General features: G+C 47.1%; 2 protein-coding genes across 2 annotated transcripts; one reads left to right on the top strand and one right to left on the bottom strand.

Moving 5' to 3' along the window:
• Positions 1-3,718: 3,718 nt before the first annotated feature.
• LOC308199047 (pancreatic alpha-amylase-like) lies at positions 3,719-8,748 on the bottom strand. Its single transcript, XM_080602486.1, has 10 exons — positions 8,566-8,748; positions 7,803-7,949; positions 7,385-7,582; positions 6,291-6,521; positions 5,716-5,849; positions 5,508-5,630; positions 5,294-5,393; positions 5,013-5,134; positions 4,778-4,903; positions 3,719-4,036 (listed from the first exon to the last, which is right to left on the bottom strand). Exons 1-10 carry the CDS (start codon positions 8,731-8,733, stop codon positions 3,847-3,849), a joined length of 1,539 nt encoding a protein of 512 aa, XP_080458612.1. The 5' UTR covers positions 8,734-8,748; the 3' UTR covers positions 3,719-3,846.
• Positions 8,749-10,930: 2,182 nt separating this feature from the next.
• Positions 10,931-15,960, top strand: LOC308199046 (pancreatic alpha-amylase-like). Its single transcript, XM_080602485.1, has 10 exons — positions 10,931-11,113; positions 11,730-11,876; positions 12,097-12,294; positions 13,158-13,388; positions 13,830-13,963; positions 14,049-14,171; positions 14,286-14,385; positions 14,545-14,666; positions 14,776-14,901; positions 15,643-15,960. The coding sequence occupies exons 1-10, from the start codon at positions 10,946-10,948 to the stop codon at positions 15,830-15,832; spliced, it is 1,539 nt and encodes a 512-aa protein (XP_080458611.1). The 5' UTR covers positions 10,931-10,945; the 3' UTR covers positions 15,833-15,960.
• The last annotated feature ends 270 nt before the right edge of the window (positions 15,961-16,230 follow it).

Here is a 16,230-nt window from a genome sequence, read left to right as displayed (position 1 = left end):
ACCTTTGGAACAGCCAGCATGGATAATAGTTTGCAGCAAGCCACTGGGGATAACTGGCCCTCCAGAACTCGGGTGCCACTGCGCGAATCTAGCTCAGGCTGTAGGAGTTGTTCTCATTGGAAGAAAAGGACAGGACAAAATCAAAGCATAAAAGAGCTTCACAACAGGACACGTGCTGCTAAAGGTAATCCTAATTGTGATGATCGTTCAATCCATTAGGGTTGAACTGGCTTGGACTGGCTTGGATTGGATTGGCAAGTTTGGATGAGGGAAATGAGAGAGTGCCTCCTCTCCTGAGAACTACCAAAACTTCAGCTCCTACGGCTTACGTCCTTGGGCACTGCTCTGTCCACAGCCTCAGCCTCTTCTAATGTGAACTCATATGTGGGTGTACTGGAGATGACATGATACGTGAGGGAGACCGCAGGAATGGGACGCTCAAGATGCTAACGGACAATCTGTACATCTTCAGACACTCCACTCAGACACCTTAGCCTTGCTTTCGATAATCCCTATTCACCTGACTGTGCTCTAGCTCAAGGACATCCCCCTTCCCAACACCTGAGCCCTTTCAGTGTTCCGGTTGGGGAGCTATGCTTCTCCTCGCGGATACGGTCTCTCCCACCGACTTACCAGTCGTCGTTATTAAAGACGATGAAGCCTTTATTGCCACGGCCAAAAGCTACTTGATTGCTGCCGTTGTCCCACCAGTTTGAGAAAGGCTGGCCGTCTACCACGTTACGGAAGATAACCATGTTCCTGAAAATGCAAGGAATGGCTGTCACTGGAGTTGCAAGAGCTCCACAGCCAAGAGGAGGATGTATGTCATTTCAATCATTTTCCACAAAAGCTGTGGTGGTTAGAACTTGCAGTCTTTATGGCTAGAATTTTACATTTGGGGTTAGGTAATGTCTGTCTCATATTTAGGAGAGAAACACCCAGTTTGTGAGTGTTAGACCTGAATGTCAACATGGGCCAGAACCAAAACTAAACAACAATCAACCAACCAAAACAAACAAACAAAAAAACTTTACAACAACGTAATGCAGCATGGAGACAAGCATACGCTGTGCTCCAGTCTCTGTCCGGATATCCATTGCAAACCTGTCTTTTGCCCCTGGGATCAGGCCAGGGAGCACTCCTGCCCCTTTGAAAGAGGCTGGCTCCCCATTCCACTTGCTGCTTGACTGCCGGGAGCCTGTTGCTTGCAGTGAGGGATAGCACAAGGCAACACAGAAGGCAGTGAAAGATTTTGGTCAAGCCACATCTGCACAGACAGCGAATGACTTAGCGTTGTTTGCTTGGAAGAAAACAGTTGTCTTACTCATGAAATATGTCATGAGCAAATTATTGATGGTCACCATTTCCAGAGAACACTTCCTAGCAAATGGATAAGCTTAATTAAGAGTGCTCTTTTGCAACACTCGTTTTGATCAGAATAGCCTTGGGATAGCTTGCAGTTTCCGCGCTCTGAATTAGAGATCTCTGTCTGAGATGGTTTTCTTCTGCTGTTCTTTTGTTGTTGTTCTTTTTTTTATGTGTTTTTTCTTTTCTTTTTTCTTTTTTTTTTTTTTTTTCCCTCTGATCAGCTCCAAAACCGTGAAGGTTATAGACTGATTTTAAAGTGCACCTTGTCAATAAACGGAGCTTTAAACTTTGCACTGTGGTGGAGAGAGGAGATCTGCTGGCTGTAAAAATTTAAGGAAGGCTGAGTACCTCCATTTTTTAGTGTCCTGATCAAGGATGAAGTGACACAAACTTGTCCTTACATGCCAAGCCTCTTCAGTGTTGTGTCACAAGAAGCAAGAGATCTCAGTGGAAGGGAATCTGAGACGGAGCAGAGCTACTTCAACACGGAGACAATATTATGCTATGCTTTAGCTACCATCAAGAGCACTAAGCGATGCTTGGCTATGCACAGAATCACACAGAATCATCTAGGCTGGAAGAGACCTCCAAGATCACCTAGTCCAACCTCTGACCTAACACTAACAAGTCCTCCACTAAACCATATCACTAAGCTCTACATCTAAACGTCTTTTAAAGACCTCCAGGGATGGTGACTCAACCACTTCCCTGGGCAGCCCATTCCAATGCCTAACAACCCTTTCAGTAAAGAAGTTCTTCCTAACATCCAACCTAAACCTCCCTTGGTGCAACTTTAACCCATTCCCCCTCGTCCTGTCACCAGGCACGTGGGAGAATAGACCAACCCCCACCTTGATACAGCCTCCTTTAAGGTACCTGTAGAGAGCGATAAGGTCGCCCCTGAGCCTCCTCTTCTCCAAGCTGAACAACCCCATCTCCCTCAGCTGCTCCTCACAAGACTTGTTCTCCAGACCCCTCAGCAGCTTCGTTGCCTTTCTCTGGACTCGCTCGAGCACCTCGATGTCCTTCTTGTAGCGAGGGGCCCAAAACTGAACACAGTACTTGAGGTGCGGCCTCACCAGAGCCGAGTACAGGGGGGCAATCACTTCCCTACACCTGCTGGCCACACTGTTTCTTATGCAATCCAGGATGCTGTTGGCCTTCTTGGGCCCCCAAGCACACTTCTGCCTCATATTAAGCTGCCTATCAACCAGTACTCCCAGGTCCTTCTCTGCCAGGCAGCTTTCCAACCACTCAACTCCCAGCCTGTAGTGCTGCTTGGGGTTCTTGTGCCCCAGGTGCAGGACCCGGCACTTGGCCTTGTTGAGCTTCATACAGTTGGCCTCAGCCCATCGGTACAGCCTATCCAGATCCTCCCGCAGAGCCTTCCTTCCCTCGAGCAGATCGACACACGCACCTAACTTGGTGTCGTCTGCAGACTTACTGAGGGTGCACTCGATCTCCTCATCCAGATCATCGATAAAGATATTAAAGAGAACTGGCCCCAGTACTGAGCCCTGGGAGACTCCACTAGTAACCGGCCTCAAACTGGATTCAACTCTATTCACCACAACTCTTTGGGCCCGGCTACCCAGCCAGTTTCTAACCCAGCGAAGCGTACGCCAGTCCAAGCCAAGAACAGCCAGTTTCTTGAGGAGAATGCTGTGGGAAATGGTGTCAAAAGCCTTACTGAAGTCAAGGTAGACCACATCCACAGCCTTTCCCTCATCCACCCAGCATGTCACTTTGTCATAGGAGATCAGGTTAGTCAAGCAGGACCTGCCTTTCATAAAACCATGCTAACAGGGCCTGATCACCTGGTGGCCCTGCAAGGTGATGCAGCTCACTTCACATTTACAGGTGGAATAGCAAGCATGAATGTTAATTTGCAGCAAGCCACTGGGGATAACGGTGGGAGAACTGAGCTTTTGTTTGCTAAACGACATAAACTGAGTGTGAACCACGCCACTCACTGGCTTGAATGATGTCAAAGGCTGGAGTAATGGATTGGCACAGCCCAGCTTCATCTGCTGACCTGGGCTCCACGTTGGCTTTGCCCCAGAGAAGGGACCTACTGCCAGCAAGCAGAGGCACTGCTTGCAGCTGCCTGCCACAATGTGCCTGCTCCAGGTTACGGCTATGCGTGCACCTATCAGCCTTGGAAACAGAGCATTTTAACTTCCTCAGGTACTGGCTTCTTTTGTCTTATTTTTTATTTTCTTCTGTGTTTCTGTGATCTGGGAAATGCAGTGCTCTCTCGGTAGCCTTAAGAGCTACCAGTGGTATTGCCCCTGGTTATGACGTGATAATGCTACTACGATCCCGTTCGTTAGGAGAAAAGACATCACTCTTCAGTTTGATTGCCGTTTATTATTCACTGGGTATGGAGAATCACTCATTCTTGAACACCAGGGAATCGCAAATGGGGGAAACAGCATACGTACAGACCGACAGGAGAGAAACAAATTCTGATTGAAGTTATAACTTGGCATTAACGTGAATTGCAACAAATGGATCTTCGTCGCTGTTACTGATCTGGAAGTTAGCCATTCCATCCCCGGAAACATACACCTGCTTTCCAGTACATTTGTTGCCCTCCTTTTGTCCAGAAATAACATCACAGTAGGTACCAGCAGGCAGACCAGTTTGCAAATTGGTGTTCATGTACCTGTGTGAAAATCAGTGAACGCTGCTTCTCCGTTGATTTCAAAACAGGTATTTCAAACTGGGTAAAGGAATTCTGAAGCTGATGCTATTGCGTGACTTGGAAGGGCAATGTAATGCAAGGGAGTTCTGAGCCTGACCCTGCTTCTCTCCCTGCGCTCTCTTTTGGCCCTCCAGAACTGGGGTGCCACTGCGCGAACCTAGCTCAGGCTGTAGGAGTTGTTCTCATTGGAAGAAAAGGACAGGACAAAATCAAAGCATAAAAGAGCTTCACAACAGGACACGTGCGGCTAAAGGTAATCCTAATTGTGATGATCGTTCAATCCATTAGGGTTGAACTGGCTTGGACTGGCTTGGATTGGATTGGCAAGTTTGGACGAGGGAAGTGAGAGAGTGCCTCCTCTCCTGAGAACTACCAAAACTTCAGCTCCTACGGCTTACGTCCTTGGGCACTGCTCTGTCCACAGCCTCAGCCTCTTCTAATGTGAACTCATATGTGGGTGTACTGGAGATGACATGATACGTGAGGGAGACCGCAGGAATGGGACGCTCAAGATGCTAACGGACAATCTGTACATCTTCAGACACTCCACTCAGACACCTTAGCCTTGCTTTCGATAGTCTCTATTCACCTGACTGTGCTCTAGCTCAAGGACATCCCCCTTCCCAACACCTGAGCCCTTTCAGTGTTCCGGTTGGGGAGCTATGCTTCTCCTCGCGGATACGGTCTCTCCCACCGACTTACCAGTCGTCGTTATTAAAGACGATGAAGCCTTTATTGCCACGGCCAAAAGCTACTTGATTGCTGCCGTTGTCCCACCAGTTTGAGAAAGGCTGGCCGTCTACCACGTTACGGAAGATAACCATGTTCCTGAAAATGCAAGGAATGGCTGTCACTGGAGTTGCAAGAGCTCCACAGCCAAGAGGCTCATGATGCAAAAGTCACTGCTTTTACTGCGTTTTGCTCCAGAGTCTCCTACTTTATTTGCCGCCAGCGATGTTCACAAACCCAGCCGTTGCCACAGGTGGTGTCCGCATTGATTGTAACAGACTTTGTTGATCCATCCGAGTTGCTAGGTGGTCCGATCCAGTCGTTGGCATCCTTTTATTGAAAAGAGACATTTGAAAGTTCTTACTGGAAAACGCAGAGCAAAAAGCGGGAAGGATGGCGCATCTAATTTCCACCCACCCGATCCAACACAAGACAGAGAAATCACTTGAGAAGTTTAGCAAACGTGAATCTTCAGCGTTACAAACTTACCTGCCCGTTTACAAAATTTCTTGTCCAACGATAACTTGACATCACACGTGTGAACCCATACGGATGAGCCAACATGAAACCAACGGCCATTTTATAAAGCCTGATGGGCCAAAAGCATAATGAGACGTGGCAAGAGAAAGCGTGCCGGGGAACAAACAGACAAACAAATCAGCAAGAGGAAGAGGCATCACCCAGACAACCCAGCATTCCTTACCTGGCGTCCCAGAAGGTTAGAATGGAAGCTCCACCAGCCCCGTGCCCCCGCTGGTTGTCATGGTTATCCACAAAGACCAGGGCTCTGTCAGAAGGCGCAAAGCCCCAGCCTTCTCCCCAGTTCCTGGCCAAAAACACAGACTTGAGTCTACCCTGCTAAGCTGCACATCCAGCGTATCCTAGGCAAGCTGCAGGATGGTCACCCTTACTTTAAGTAGGACATCTTTTCTCCATTCCACTTGCGGATCACTGTCCCCAGTTTTGCACCGTATTTGAATTCGGTCACTCGGCCATTTCCAAAGTACTGACTGCCTGTGATCGGCTCGCCGCCCAAGTCAATTACCTAGTACAGGAAGCAGAAGGTTCTGTTCCGGTCCCACAGAGACAAAAAATCTGCAGCATACCGCCGGCAACATCACCTCATGCTTTAGATCGAGAGAAATTCAATGGCTAGCACATTCATTTCTGCCAGGCAGATCAACCAAAAGTTGGTACAATACATGATATAACCATGTGGAAAGATGGGGCTGTAGAGTTGCCCTAAGTTGCCGCCTACCACCTCCTGGTGAGTTGACCATTAGAAATCCCGACATAGATTTCAAGGCGTCTTGCATTTCTGAAGGGCAGTTATCACTCGCCCACTGGACTGCAGAGCTCAGCCTTTCCTGGTGTGTAGGAACAGGCCCATGGCATCACTGCCACCTCTCAGGAGGAGGAAGGTAAAAAGGACACAAACACAAACTTAGTCAGAAAGAGAGGCAGAAAGGAAAATCATGGCGATTACCTCTTGGTAAATGAACGGTTTTGTTCCTGAAGGAAACCATCGAGTATTCAGAGTGTTCAGCTTGTCCAGAAATGCTTTGATGTCCCCAGGCCACATATGCTTGGCAGCATCAATCCGGAAGCCTGCTACACCAATACTAATGAGGTGATTCATGTACTCTGCAACTTTTGAGCGTACATAGTCCTTGTCCAGGGCCAGATCAAGAAGACCACTCAAGCGGCAGTCACGGACCTGTGTAAGGAGAAACGTGTAAGGTAAAGGAAAAGGAGAAAGGGCAAAGGAGCAAGGTAAAGAAGAAGGACAAAGGACAAAGGTAAAAGGAGCAAACAAAGGAAAAAGAAAAGGACAAAGAAATTATACAAAGGATGAAGGACAAAGGACAAAGGAAAAGGAAATAAGGAACTGAAAAAGGATGAAAAAAATGGGAAAGGAAAAAGGAGAAAGGAGAAAGGAGAAAACAGAAAGGGGAAAGACAAAAGGAGAAAGGAAAGGGACAAATGGGAAAGGAGAAAGGAGAAAGAAGAAGGTATTGGATAGCACTGTGGTCTCACTCCATGCAGCAGCTTACAGAGCAGCTCTGAATAATATATCACCTCTCCATCTTGATGTCATCAGCGTTCATTGTGGGAATAGGCACTGAGTATCGTTGCAAAGCATTTGAAGGCTGAGCTGTGACCTTGCGAAAGAACTGCCACACATTCCATGTACAAAAAGACTACCGCGTGCAGCCAGGGTAGCATCTTGTACTGCTGCCAGTTTTGCAGGCGGCACCTTATCAGGCTCAGCTGAGTTTACCAGCCGTAAGGAAGAGCTCACTGGTGCAGCTGATTGCCTTGTGCCCCATGAGTTCAGGCGCACACTCCTGCGCATGCCCACATGAAAGATGTGGGGCAGGTTTGTGATTTCTCAGTGCCTACAATACTGTGCACCACAAGTACCTTCCCTGAAGAGAAGCCTATGACGCTCACCACTGTATTCACTGGTCAGGTGGCGAAGCGCTGAATCTGTGGTAAACTACTCCCTTTGTGTGGCCTTACGGTAATCTTTACACAACAGGTTAAAAAAGAATTCACAGTTTTCCCATAAAAATTTACCTGGTACATGTCTCCATAATTCTGGATTTCTCCATTTGAGGTGTGACATTTGCCATCATTGAAATCCCAGCTAGAGTACGGCACTTCTGGAAAACTTTCGCTCCCAGCATTGAAATAGCTTCCACAGGTTGAGTGGGTTCCTGAGCCACCCGCAGCCCCACACATGTGGTTGACAACAGCATCCACATAAATATAAACCTGGAAAAGTAGTGATTGCACTTCAGTATGCTTTGTAGCACTGGGAAGCGACAGTCAGAGCTTTACCGCATCACTGTTAATTCGACCTTTTTCCCCTTTCACTTTCATTTTCCCCTTTCACATTCTCCATTTATGCCTCCTTTGAGGACAGGAGCAGTGACTTGCCTCAGCTGCAACCGCACTGCTCGCTGTATCAGTTACATGTTTTAAAGGCACTTACTCCAACGTTGTTGCATCTGGTCACCATGTCCCTGAATTCATTTTCGTTTCCTGATCGAGTGCAGATCTTGTAGCTGATGGGCTGGTATCTTTCCCACCAGGGTCTGTTTGGGTTAGTAACGACAATATTTTCATTTGGAGGAGAAACCTGCAGGTGAGATGGTGGACCTCAGTAAGAAATCAGTAGTTTTTATTTCAAGTTCTATGTGCAAAATGTGCACCAAGATTAGTCCTGGATTTCCATGAGAGACAGGCTTTGCGCCAGACCCGGTCTCTCTCGCTCTCTCTCCCTCCCTGCAGCACAAGCTTGGGTCAGCGAGATGTCAGTCTTGTAGACTGGTGACAAGGAAGTTAGCTTTTGTTCCCATGGGCTGCCCACGTCCAGCCTGGGCCTGGTGTCCAAGGACACGCGCATGGCAGGGCTGAAGCCACAGGAACTACTTTTGTCTGGAATAGAGACATCCTTTGGAAAGCCAAAACTCCACGCTGAGACACTTGCCTCGGTAAAAAGGGAAGAGGAAAACTTAGCCTTCCAAGGGAAGCCCATCAGGGGAAAGCATGCACCTTTGCAGCTGGTCTGCTGGAGAGACACTCTACCCAGGCCGGCAGGATCTCTGGTTGCGCCTAACAGCATTTACTACTTCCATCCCCACGTTCCACACCAAAGTTACTCAGAGCTGGCAGTCTCCGATTCTGGCCTTCTGCGGTTCATTACTCAAATGCTACAAAGCAGTTTTACTACCTACGGGCAGGAAACAACGTACCTGAACTCCTCCAAATCCATTAGGAGCTAAGTAGCGTTCACACTCAAGAGCAATATCGGCCCAGCGCCATTCAAAGAGATGTACAATAGATGTCCTCCCAGCCTTAGTGTTGGGGTTGTACTGCGCCCCGCAAAGCCCTACGGCCGCGAGGAGAAGGAGAACTTGCATGGTGCCTTCAGCATAAGGCTGTGGTCTCTCCACTGGCCATTTATACTCCTGCAAGATGACTAAGTTCCTATTGCAGCTGACAGATTTCTCAGAGATAAACTCTATCAGTTATTGTTTGGCTAGCGAGCTGGGTATCACTCTTCCGTTTTGTTTTTTCCTGAATTGCCCCACAGCTGAAGATGAAATACCTTTTGATAATGTTTATGCCTTATCATAAACCAAGCAGTCTGTGCGCAGCGCACCCAGATTTGGGACTTTATTCTTTCCAGTCATATAAACAAAGATAATGTATCAGAAGTTAGCCCAGGCGTGACACGTGGACCCTCAAGGGGAGCTCTGGAACATAAAAGGAAAGGAAAGGAATTAAAAGACAAGTGGAACTCTAATAGCTCTCAGAGAACGAATGAATGCATCAGCATTCAGAGGCATCTAGCGCTCACGATTAATCCCAGCTCACACCTGGCTACCACACCAGCCACTCTCAGTCAATAGCAGATGCATCACACAGCACGTTGTGAGACATGAACAGCTGAATCACTTACCATTAGCTTAAGACAAGCCTAGAGGGAATGGTGTTTTAAAATTTGACCTCAGATGCATTGGGTTGATCTTGCCAATAATGACAAACAATCAGTTTGTTCTCACTATCCTCTTAATCACAATTTGTAATCACCTCACTGGTTGCATGTTGTTGAAGAGTAGACAAGGTCATGTGTGGAGCTGGTGCATATTTTTTGGTAGAATGAATTGAGTCCTTTTACTTACGATGTTAGAATCCTTTTTCCCTCTTGCTCCCATTTAGAAATATTTGTCTTCTACTGTGCCAGTACTGAAGGTACAAACCAATGAACCAAAGTTCCCACGAATCAATGTGCCATTGCTATTAGTTAAAATAAAGGCAATATACTATTTCATTTTTTGTAGTGGAAAAAGACCTCTAGTAAGGTCTATGACACGAAAATGAACAGGTGGGCAAATGGGACCTGCTTTTGCATTTCATCCTTGAACACAAATTCTGGGAAAGACAAGAATGTATCTGACGCATATGGAATGTCATGGCTAGTTTAGAAAGAACATACTCGAGGCAGTTCAGGTACAAAGTGTAATGACATTTTCTCTTGGAGTGGGTATGCCTGTTTGTGGACTTCTTGCTTTTCTCACGGTTATTCACTAAGTGTCAGGGATTTTCTGGTTTTTGAATTCTCACAGAGTGTTGTTTTATCATGGGCCTGACTCCAGCTTACTCATGGAGTGTTGTACTAAGAACTTGATGTTATATATTAGTTCCAAATGAGATCCTCATATCATGTCACAAGCAAAAGCTGGAAGGTTTTTGAAAGTGGAAAGTGCAGGAAAAGCCAGCAGAGGCTCAGGCAACGGATCCATTTGGCTTTCCAATTCAGTTTTATGACAGACATCAAAAATCCATCTGCACTATCTCTTTACATCTAATTTTGCATTTCTCTCCTTGACTCAGATAAATCAGTGGTCATTTAAAGGAAGGTGAAAGCCTATGGAGGCACTCCACAGGAAAGTACTTGAAACTCATCACTTTAACTCAGATAGAGCAACAGTTACTCTGCATGATTGTGTGATGAAAAACTGTAATATCTGCTAGCAGGCACTGTGAAATAACACTAAAAAAAAACATAAGGCCAATTTCCAATTACCAGTGTGATTCAGCTGTTCAAGTCTCACAACGTGCTGTGTGATGCATCTGCTATTGACTGAGAGTGGCTGGTGTGGTAGCCAGGTGTGAGCTGGGATTAATCGTGAGCACTAGATGCCTCTGAATGCTGATGCATTCATTCGTTCTCTGAGAGCTATTAGAGTTCCACTTGTCTTTTAATTCCTTTCCTTTCCTTTTATGTTCCAGAGCTCCCCTTGAGGGTCCACGTGTCACGCCTGGGCTAACTTCTGATACATTATCTTTGTTTATATGACTGGAAAGAATAAAGTCCCAAATTTGGGTGCGCTGCGCACAGACTGCTTGGTTTATGATAAGGCATAAGCATTATCAAAAGGTATTTCATCTTCAGCTGTGGGGCAATTTGGGAAAAAACAAAACGGAAGAGTGATACCCAGCTCGCTAGCCAAACAATAACTGATAGAGTTTATCTCTGAGAAATCTGTCAGCTGCAATAGGAACTTAGTCATCTTGCAGGAGTATAAATGGCCAGTGGAGAGACCACAGCCTTATGCTGAAGGCACCATGCAAGTTCTCCTTCTCCTCGCGGCCGTAGGGCTTTGCGGGGCGCAGTACAACCCCAACACTAAGGCTGGGAGGACATCTATTGTACATCTCTTTGAATGGCGCTGGGCCGATATTGCTCTTGAGTGTGAACGCTACTTAGCTCCTAATGGATTTGGAGGAGTTCAGGTACGTTGTTTCCTGCCCGTAGGTAGTAAAACTGCTTTGTAGCATTTGAGTAATGAACCGCAGAAGGCCAGAATCGGAGACTGCCAGCTCTGAGTAACTTTGGTGTGGAACGTGGGGATGGAAGTAGTAAATGCTGTTAGGCGCAACCAGAGATCCTGCCGGCCTGGGTAGAGTGTCTCTCCAGCAGACCAGCTGCAAAGGTGCATGCTTTCCCCTGATGGGCTTCCCTTGGAAGGCTAAGTTTTCCTCTTCCCTTTTTACCGAGGCAAGTGTCTCAGCGTGGAGTTTTGGCTTTCCAAAGGATGTCTCTATTCCAGACAAAAGTAGTTCCTGTGGCTTCAGCCCTGCCATGCGCGTGTCCTTGGACACCAGGCCCAGGCTGGACGTGGGCAGCCCATGGGAACAAAAGCTAACTTCCTTGTCACCAGTCTACAAGACTGACATCTCGCTGACCCAAGCTTGTGCTGCAGGGAGGGAGAGAGAGCGAGAGAGACCGGGTCTGGCGCAAAGCCTGTCTCTCATGGAAATCCAGGACTAATCTTGGTGCACATTTTGCACATAGAACTTGAAATAAAAACTACTGATTTCTTACTGAGGTCCACCATCTCACCTGCAGGTTTCTCCTCCAAATGAAAATATTGTCGTTACTAACCCAAACAGACCCTGGTGGGAAAGATACCAGCCCATCAGCTACAAGATCTGCACTCGATCAGGAAACGAAAATGAATTCAGGGACATGGTGACCAGATGCAACAACGTTGGAGTAAGTGCCTTTAAAACATGTAACTGATACAGCGAGCAGTGCGGTTGCAGCTGAGGCAAGTCACTGCTCCTGTCCTCAAAGGAGGCATAAATGGAGAATGTGAAAGGGGAAAATGAAAGTGAAAGGGGAAAAAGGTCGAATTAACAGTGATGCGGTAAAGCTCTGACTGTCGCTTCCCAGTGCTACAAAGCATACTGAAGTGCAATCACTACTTTTCCAGGTTTATATTTATGTGGATGCTGTTGTCAACCACATGTGTGGGGCTGCGGGTGGCTCAGGAACCCACTCAACCTGTGGAAGCTATTTCAATGCTGGGAGCGAAAGTTTTCCAGAAGTGCCGTACTCTAGCTGGGATTTCAATGATGGCAAATGTCACACCTCAAATGGAGAAATCCAGAATTATGGAGACATGTACCAGGTAAATTTTTATGGGAAAACTGTGAATTCTTTTTTAACCTGTTGTGTAAAGATTACCGTAAGGCCACACAAAGGGAGTAGTTTACCACAGATTCAGCGCTTCGCCACCTGACCAGTGAATACAGTGGTGAGCGTCATAGGCTTCTCTTCAGGGAAGGTACTTGTGGTGCACAGTATTGTAGGCACTGAGAAATCACAAACCTGCCCCACATCTTTCATGTGGGCATGCGCAGGAGTGTGCGCCTGAACTCATGGGGCACAAGGCAATCAGCTGCACCAGTGAGCTCTTCCTTACGGCTGGTAAACTCAGCTGAGCCTGATAAGGTGCCGCCTGCAAAACTGGCAGCAGTACAAGATGCTACCCTGGCTGCACGCGGTAGTCTTTTTGTACATGGAATGTGTGGCAGTTCTTTCGCAAGGTCACAGCTCAGCCTTCAAATGCTTTGCAACGATACTCAGTGCCTATTCCCACAATGAACGCTGATGACATCAAGATGGAGAGGTGATATATTATTCAGAGCTGCTCTGTAAGCTGCTGCATGGAGTGAGACCACAGTGCTATCCAATACCTTCTTCTTTCTCCTTTCTCCTTTCCCATTTGTCCCTTTCCTTTCTCCTTTTGTCTTTCCCCTTTCTGTTTTCTCCTTTCTCCTTTCTCCTTTTTCCTTTCCCATTTTTTTCATCCTTTTTCAGTTCCTTATTTCCTTTTCCTTTGTCCTTTGTCCTTCATCCTTTGTATAATTTCTTTGTCCTTTTCTTTTTCCTTTGTTTGCTCCTTTTACCTTTGTCCTTTGTCCTTCTTCTTTACCTTGCTCCTTTGCCCTTTCTCCTTTTCCTTTACCTTACACGTTTCTCCTTACACAGGTCCGTGACTGCCGCTTGAGTGGTCTTCTTGATCTGGCCCTGGACAAGGACTATGTACGCTCAAAAGTTGCAGAGTACATGAATCACCTCATTAGTATTGGTGTAGCAGGCTTCCGGATTGATGCTGCCAAGCATATGTGGCCTGGGGACATCAAAGCATTTCTGGACAAGCTGAACACTCTGAATACTCGATGGTTTCCTTCAGGAACAAAACCGTTCATTTACCAAGAGGTAATCGCCATGATTTTCCTTTCTGCCTCTCTTTCTGACTAAGTTTGTGTTTGTGTCCTTTTTACCTTCCTCCTCCTGAGAGGTGGCAGTGATGCCATGGGCCTGTTCCTACACACCAGGAAAGGCTGAGCTCTGCAGTCCAGTGGGCGAGTGATAACTGCCCTTCAGAAATGCAAGACGCCTTGAAATCTATGTCGGGATTTCTAATGGTCAACTCACCAGGAGGTGGTAGGCGGCAACTTAGGGCAACTCTACAGCCCCATCTTTCCACATGGTTATATCATGTATTGTACCAACTTTTGGTTGATCTGCCTGGCAGAAATGAATGTGCTAGCCATTGAATTTCTCTCGATCTAAAGCATGAGGTGATGTTGCCGGCGGTATGCTGCAGATTTTTTGTCTCTGTGGGACCGGAACAGAACCTTCTGCTTCCTGTACTAGGTAATTGACTTGGGCGGCGAGCCGATCACAGGCAGTCAGTACTTTGGAAATGGCCGAGTGACCGAATTCAAATACGGTGCAAAACTGGGGACAGTGATCCGCAAGTGGAATGGAGAAAAGATGTCCTACTTAAAGTAAGGGTGACCATCCTGCAGCTTGCCTAGGATACGCTGGATGTGCAGCTTAGCAGGGTAGACTCAAGTCTGTGTTTTTGGCCAGGAACTGGGGAGAAGGCTGGGGCTTTGCGCCTTCTGACAGAGCCCTGGTCTTTGTGGATAACCATGACAACCAGCGGGGGCACGGGGCTGGTGGAGCTTCCATTCTAACCTTCTGGGACGCCAGGTAAGGAATGCTGGGTTGTCTGGGTGATGCCTCTTCCTCTTGCTGATTTGTTTGTCTGTTTGTTCCCCGGCACGCTTTCTCTTGCCACGTCTCATTATGCTTTTGGCCCATCAGGCTTTATAAAATGGCCGTTGGTTTCATGTTGGCTCATCCGTATGGGTTCACACGTGTGATGTCAAGTTATCGTTGGACAAGAAATTTTGTAAACGGGCAGGTAAGTTTGTAACGCTGAAGATTCACGTTTGCTAAACTTCTCAAGTGATTTCTCTGTCTTGTGTTGGATCGGGTGGGTGGAAATTAGATGCGCCATCCTTCCCGCTTTTTGCTCTGCGTTTTCCAGTAAGAACTTTCAAATGTCTCTTTTCAATAAAAGGATGCCAACGACTGGATCGGACCACCTAGCAACTCGGATGGATCAACAAAGTCTGTTACAATCAATGCGGACACCACCTGTGGCAACGGCTGGGTTTGTGAACATCGCTGGCGGCAAATAAAGTAGGAGACTCTGGAGCAAAACGCAGTAAAAGCAGTGACTTTTGCATCATGAGCCTCTTGGCTGTGGAGCTCTTGCAACTCCAGTGACAGCCATTCCTTGCATTTTCAGGAACATGGTTATCTTCCGTAACGTGGTAGACGGCCAGCCTTTCTCAAACTGGTGGGACAACGGCAGCAATCAAGTAGCTTTTGGCCGTGGCAATAAAGGCTTCATCGTCTTTAATAACGACGACTGGTAAGTCGGTGGGAGAGACCGTATCCGCGAGGAGAAGCATAGCTCCCCAACCGGAACACTGAAAGGGCTCAGGTGTTGGGAAGGGGGATGTCCTTGAGCTAGAGCACAGTCAGGTGAATAGAGACTATCGAAAGCAAGGCTAAGGTGTCTGAGTGGAGTGTCTGAAGATGTACAGATTGTCCGTTAGCATCTTGAGCGTCCCATTCCTGCGGTCTCCCTCACGTATCATGTCATCTCCAGTACACCCACATATGAGTTCACATTAGAAGAGGCTGAGGCTGTGGACAGAGCAGTGCCCAAGGACGTAAGCCGTAGGAGCTGAAGTTTTGGTAGTTCTCAGGAGAGGAGGCACTCTCTCATTTCCCTCGTCCAAACTTGCCAATCCAATCCAAGCCAGTCCAAGCCAGTTCAACCCTAATGGATTGAACGATCATCACAATTAGGATTACCTTTAGCAGCACGTGTCCTGTTGTGAAGCTCTTTTATGCTTTGATTTTGTCCTGTCCTTTTCTTCCAATGCGAACAACTCCTACAGCCTGAGCTAGATTCGCGCAGTGGCACCCCAGTTCTGGAGGGCCAAAAGAGAGCGCAGGGAGAGAAGCAGGGTCAGGCTCAGAACTCCCTTGCATTACATTGCCCTTCCAAGTCACGCAATAGCATCAGCTTCAGAATTCCTTTACCCAGTTTGAAATACCTGTTTTGAAATCAACGGAGAAGCAGCGTTCACTGATTTTCACACAGGTACATGAACACCAATTTGCAAACTGGTCTGCCTGCTGGTACCTACTGTGATGTTATTTCTGGACAAAAGGAGGGCAACAAATGTACTGGAAAGCAGGTGTATGTTTCCGGGGATGGAATGGCTAACTTCCAGATCAGTAACAGCGACGAAGATCCATTTGTTGCAATTCACGTTAATGCCAAGTTATAACTTCAATCAGAATTTGTTTCTCTCCTGTCGGTCTGTACGTATGCTGTTTCCCCCATTTGCGATTCCCTGGTGTTCAAGAATGAGTGATTCTCCATACCCAGTGAATAATAAACGGCAATCAAACTGAAGAGTGATGTCTTTTCTCCTAACGAACGGGATCGTAGTAGCATTATCACGTCATAACCAGGGGCAATACCATTGGTAGCTCTTAAGGCTACCGAGAGAGCACTGCATTTCCCAGATCACAGAAACACAGAAGAAAATAAAAAATAAGACAAAAGAAGCCAGCACCTGAGGAAGTTAAAATGCTCTGTTTCCAAGGCTGATATGTGCACGCATAGCCGTAACCTGGAGCAGGTACATTGTGGCAGGCAGCTGCAAGCAGTGCCTCTGCTTGC

Source organism: Anser brachyrhynchus (assembly GCF_964034855.1).
Source record: "Anser brachyrhynchus genome assembly, chromosome: 8".
NCBI lineage: Eukaryota > Metazoa > Chordata > Aves > Anseriformes > Anatidae > Anser > Anser brachyrhynchus.
Note: the sequence above shows the minus strand (reverse complement) of the source record. Positions and strands in the feature narration are given on the sequence as shown.

What these genes read in the sequence shown, in the direction of transcription:
- LOC308199046 (XM_080602485.1), top strand. Translation starts at nt 10,946, where the DNA reads ATGCAAGTTCTCCTTCTCCTCGCGGCCGTAGGGCTTTGCGGGGCGCAG. An exon ending in CTAACCTTCTGGGACGCCAG is followed by an intron (nt 14,172 to 14,285) that starts GTAAGGAATGCT and finishes TTGGCCCATCAG; the next exon opens with GCTTTATAAAATGGCCGTTG. An exon ending in GAAATTTTGTAAACGGGCAG is followed by an intron (nt 14,386 to 14,544) that starts GTAAGTTTGTAA and finishes TTTCAATAAAAG; the next exon opens with GATGCCAACGACTGGATCGG.
- LOC308199047 (XM_080602486.1), bottom strand. Translation starts at nt 8,733, where the DNA reads ATGCAAGTTCTCCTTCTCCTCGCGGCCGTAGGGCTTTGCGGGGCGCAG. An exon ending in GAAAAGATGTCCTACTTAAA is followed by an intron (nt 5,631 to 5,715) that starts GTAAGGGTGACC and finishes GTTTTTGGCCAG; the next exon opens with GAACTGGGGAGAAGGCTGGG. An exon ending in CTAACCTTCTGGGACGCCAG is followed by an intron (nt 5,394 to 5,507) that starts GTAAGGAATGCT and finishes TTGGCCCATCAG; the next exon opens with GCTTTATAAAATGGCCGTTG.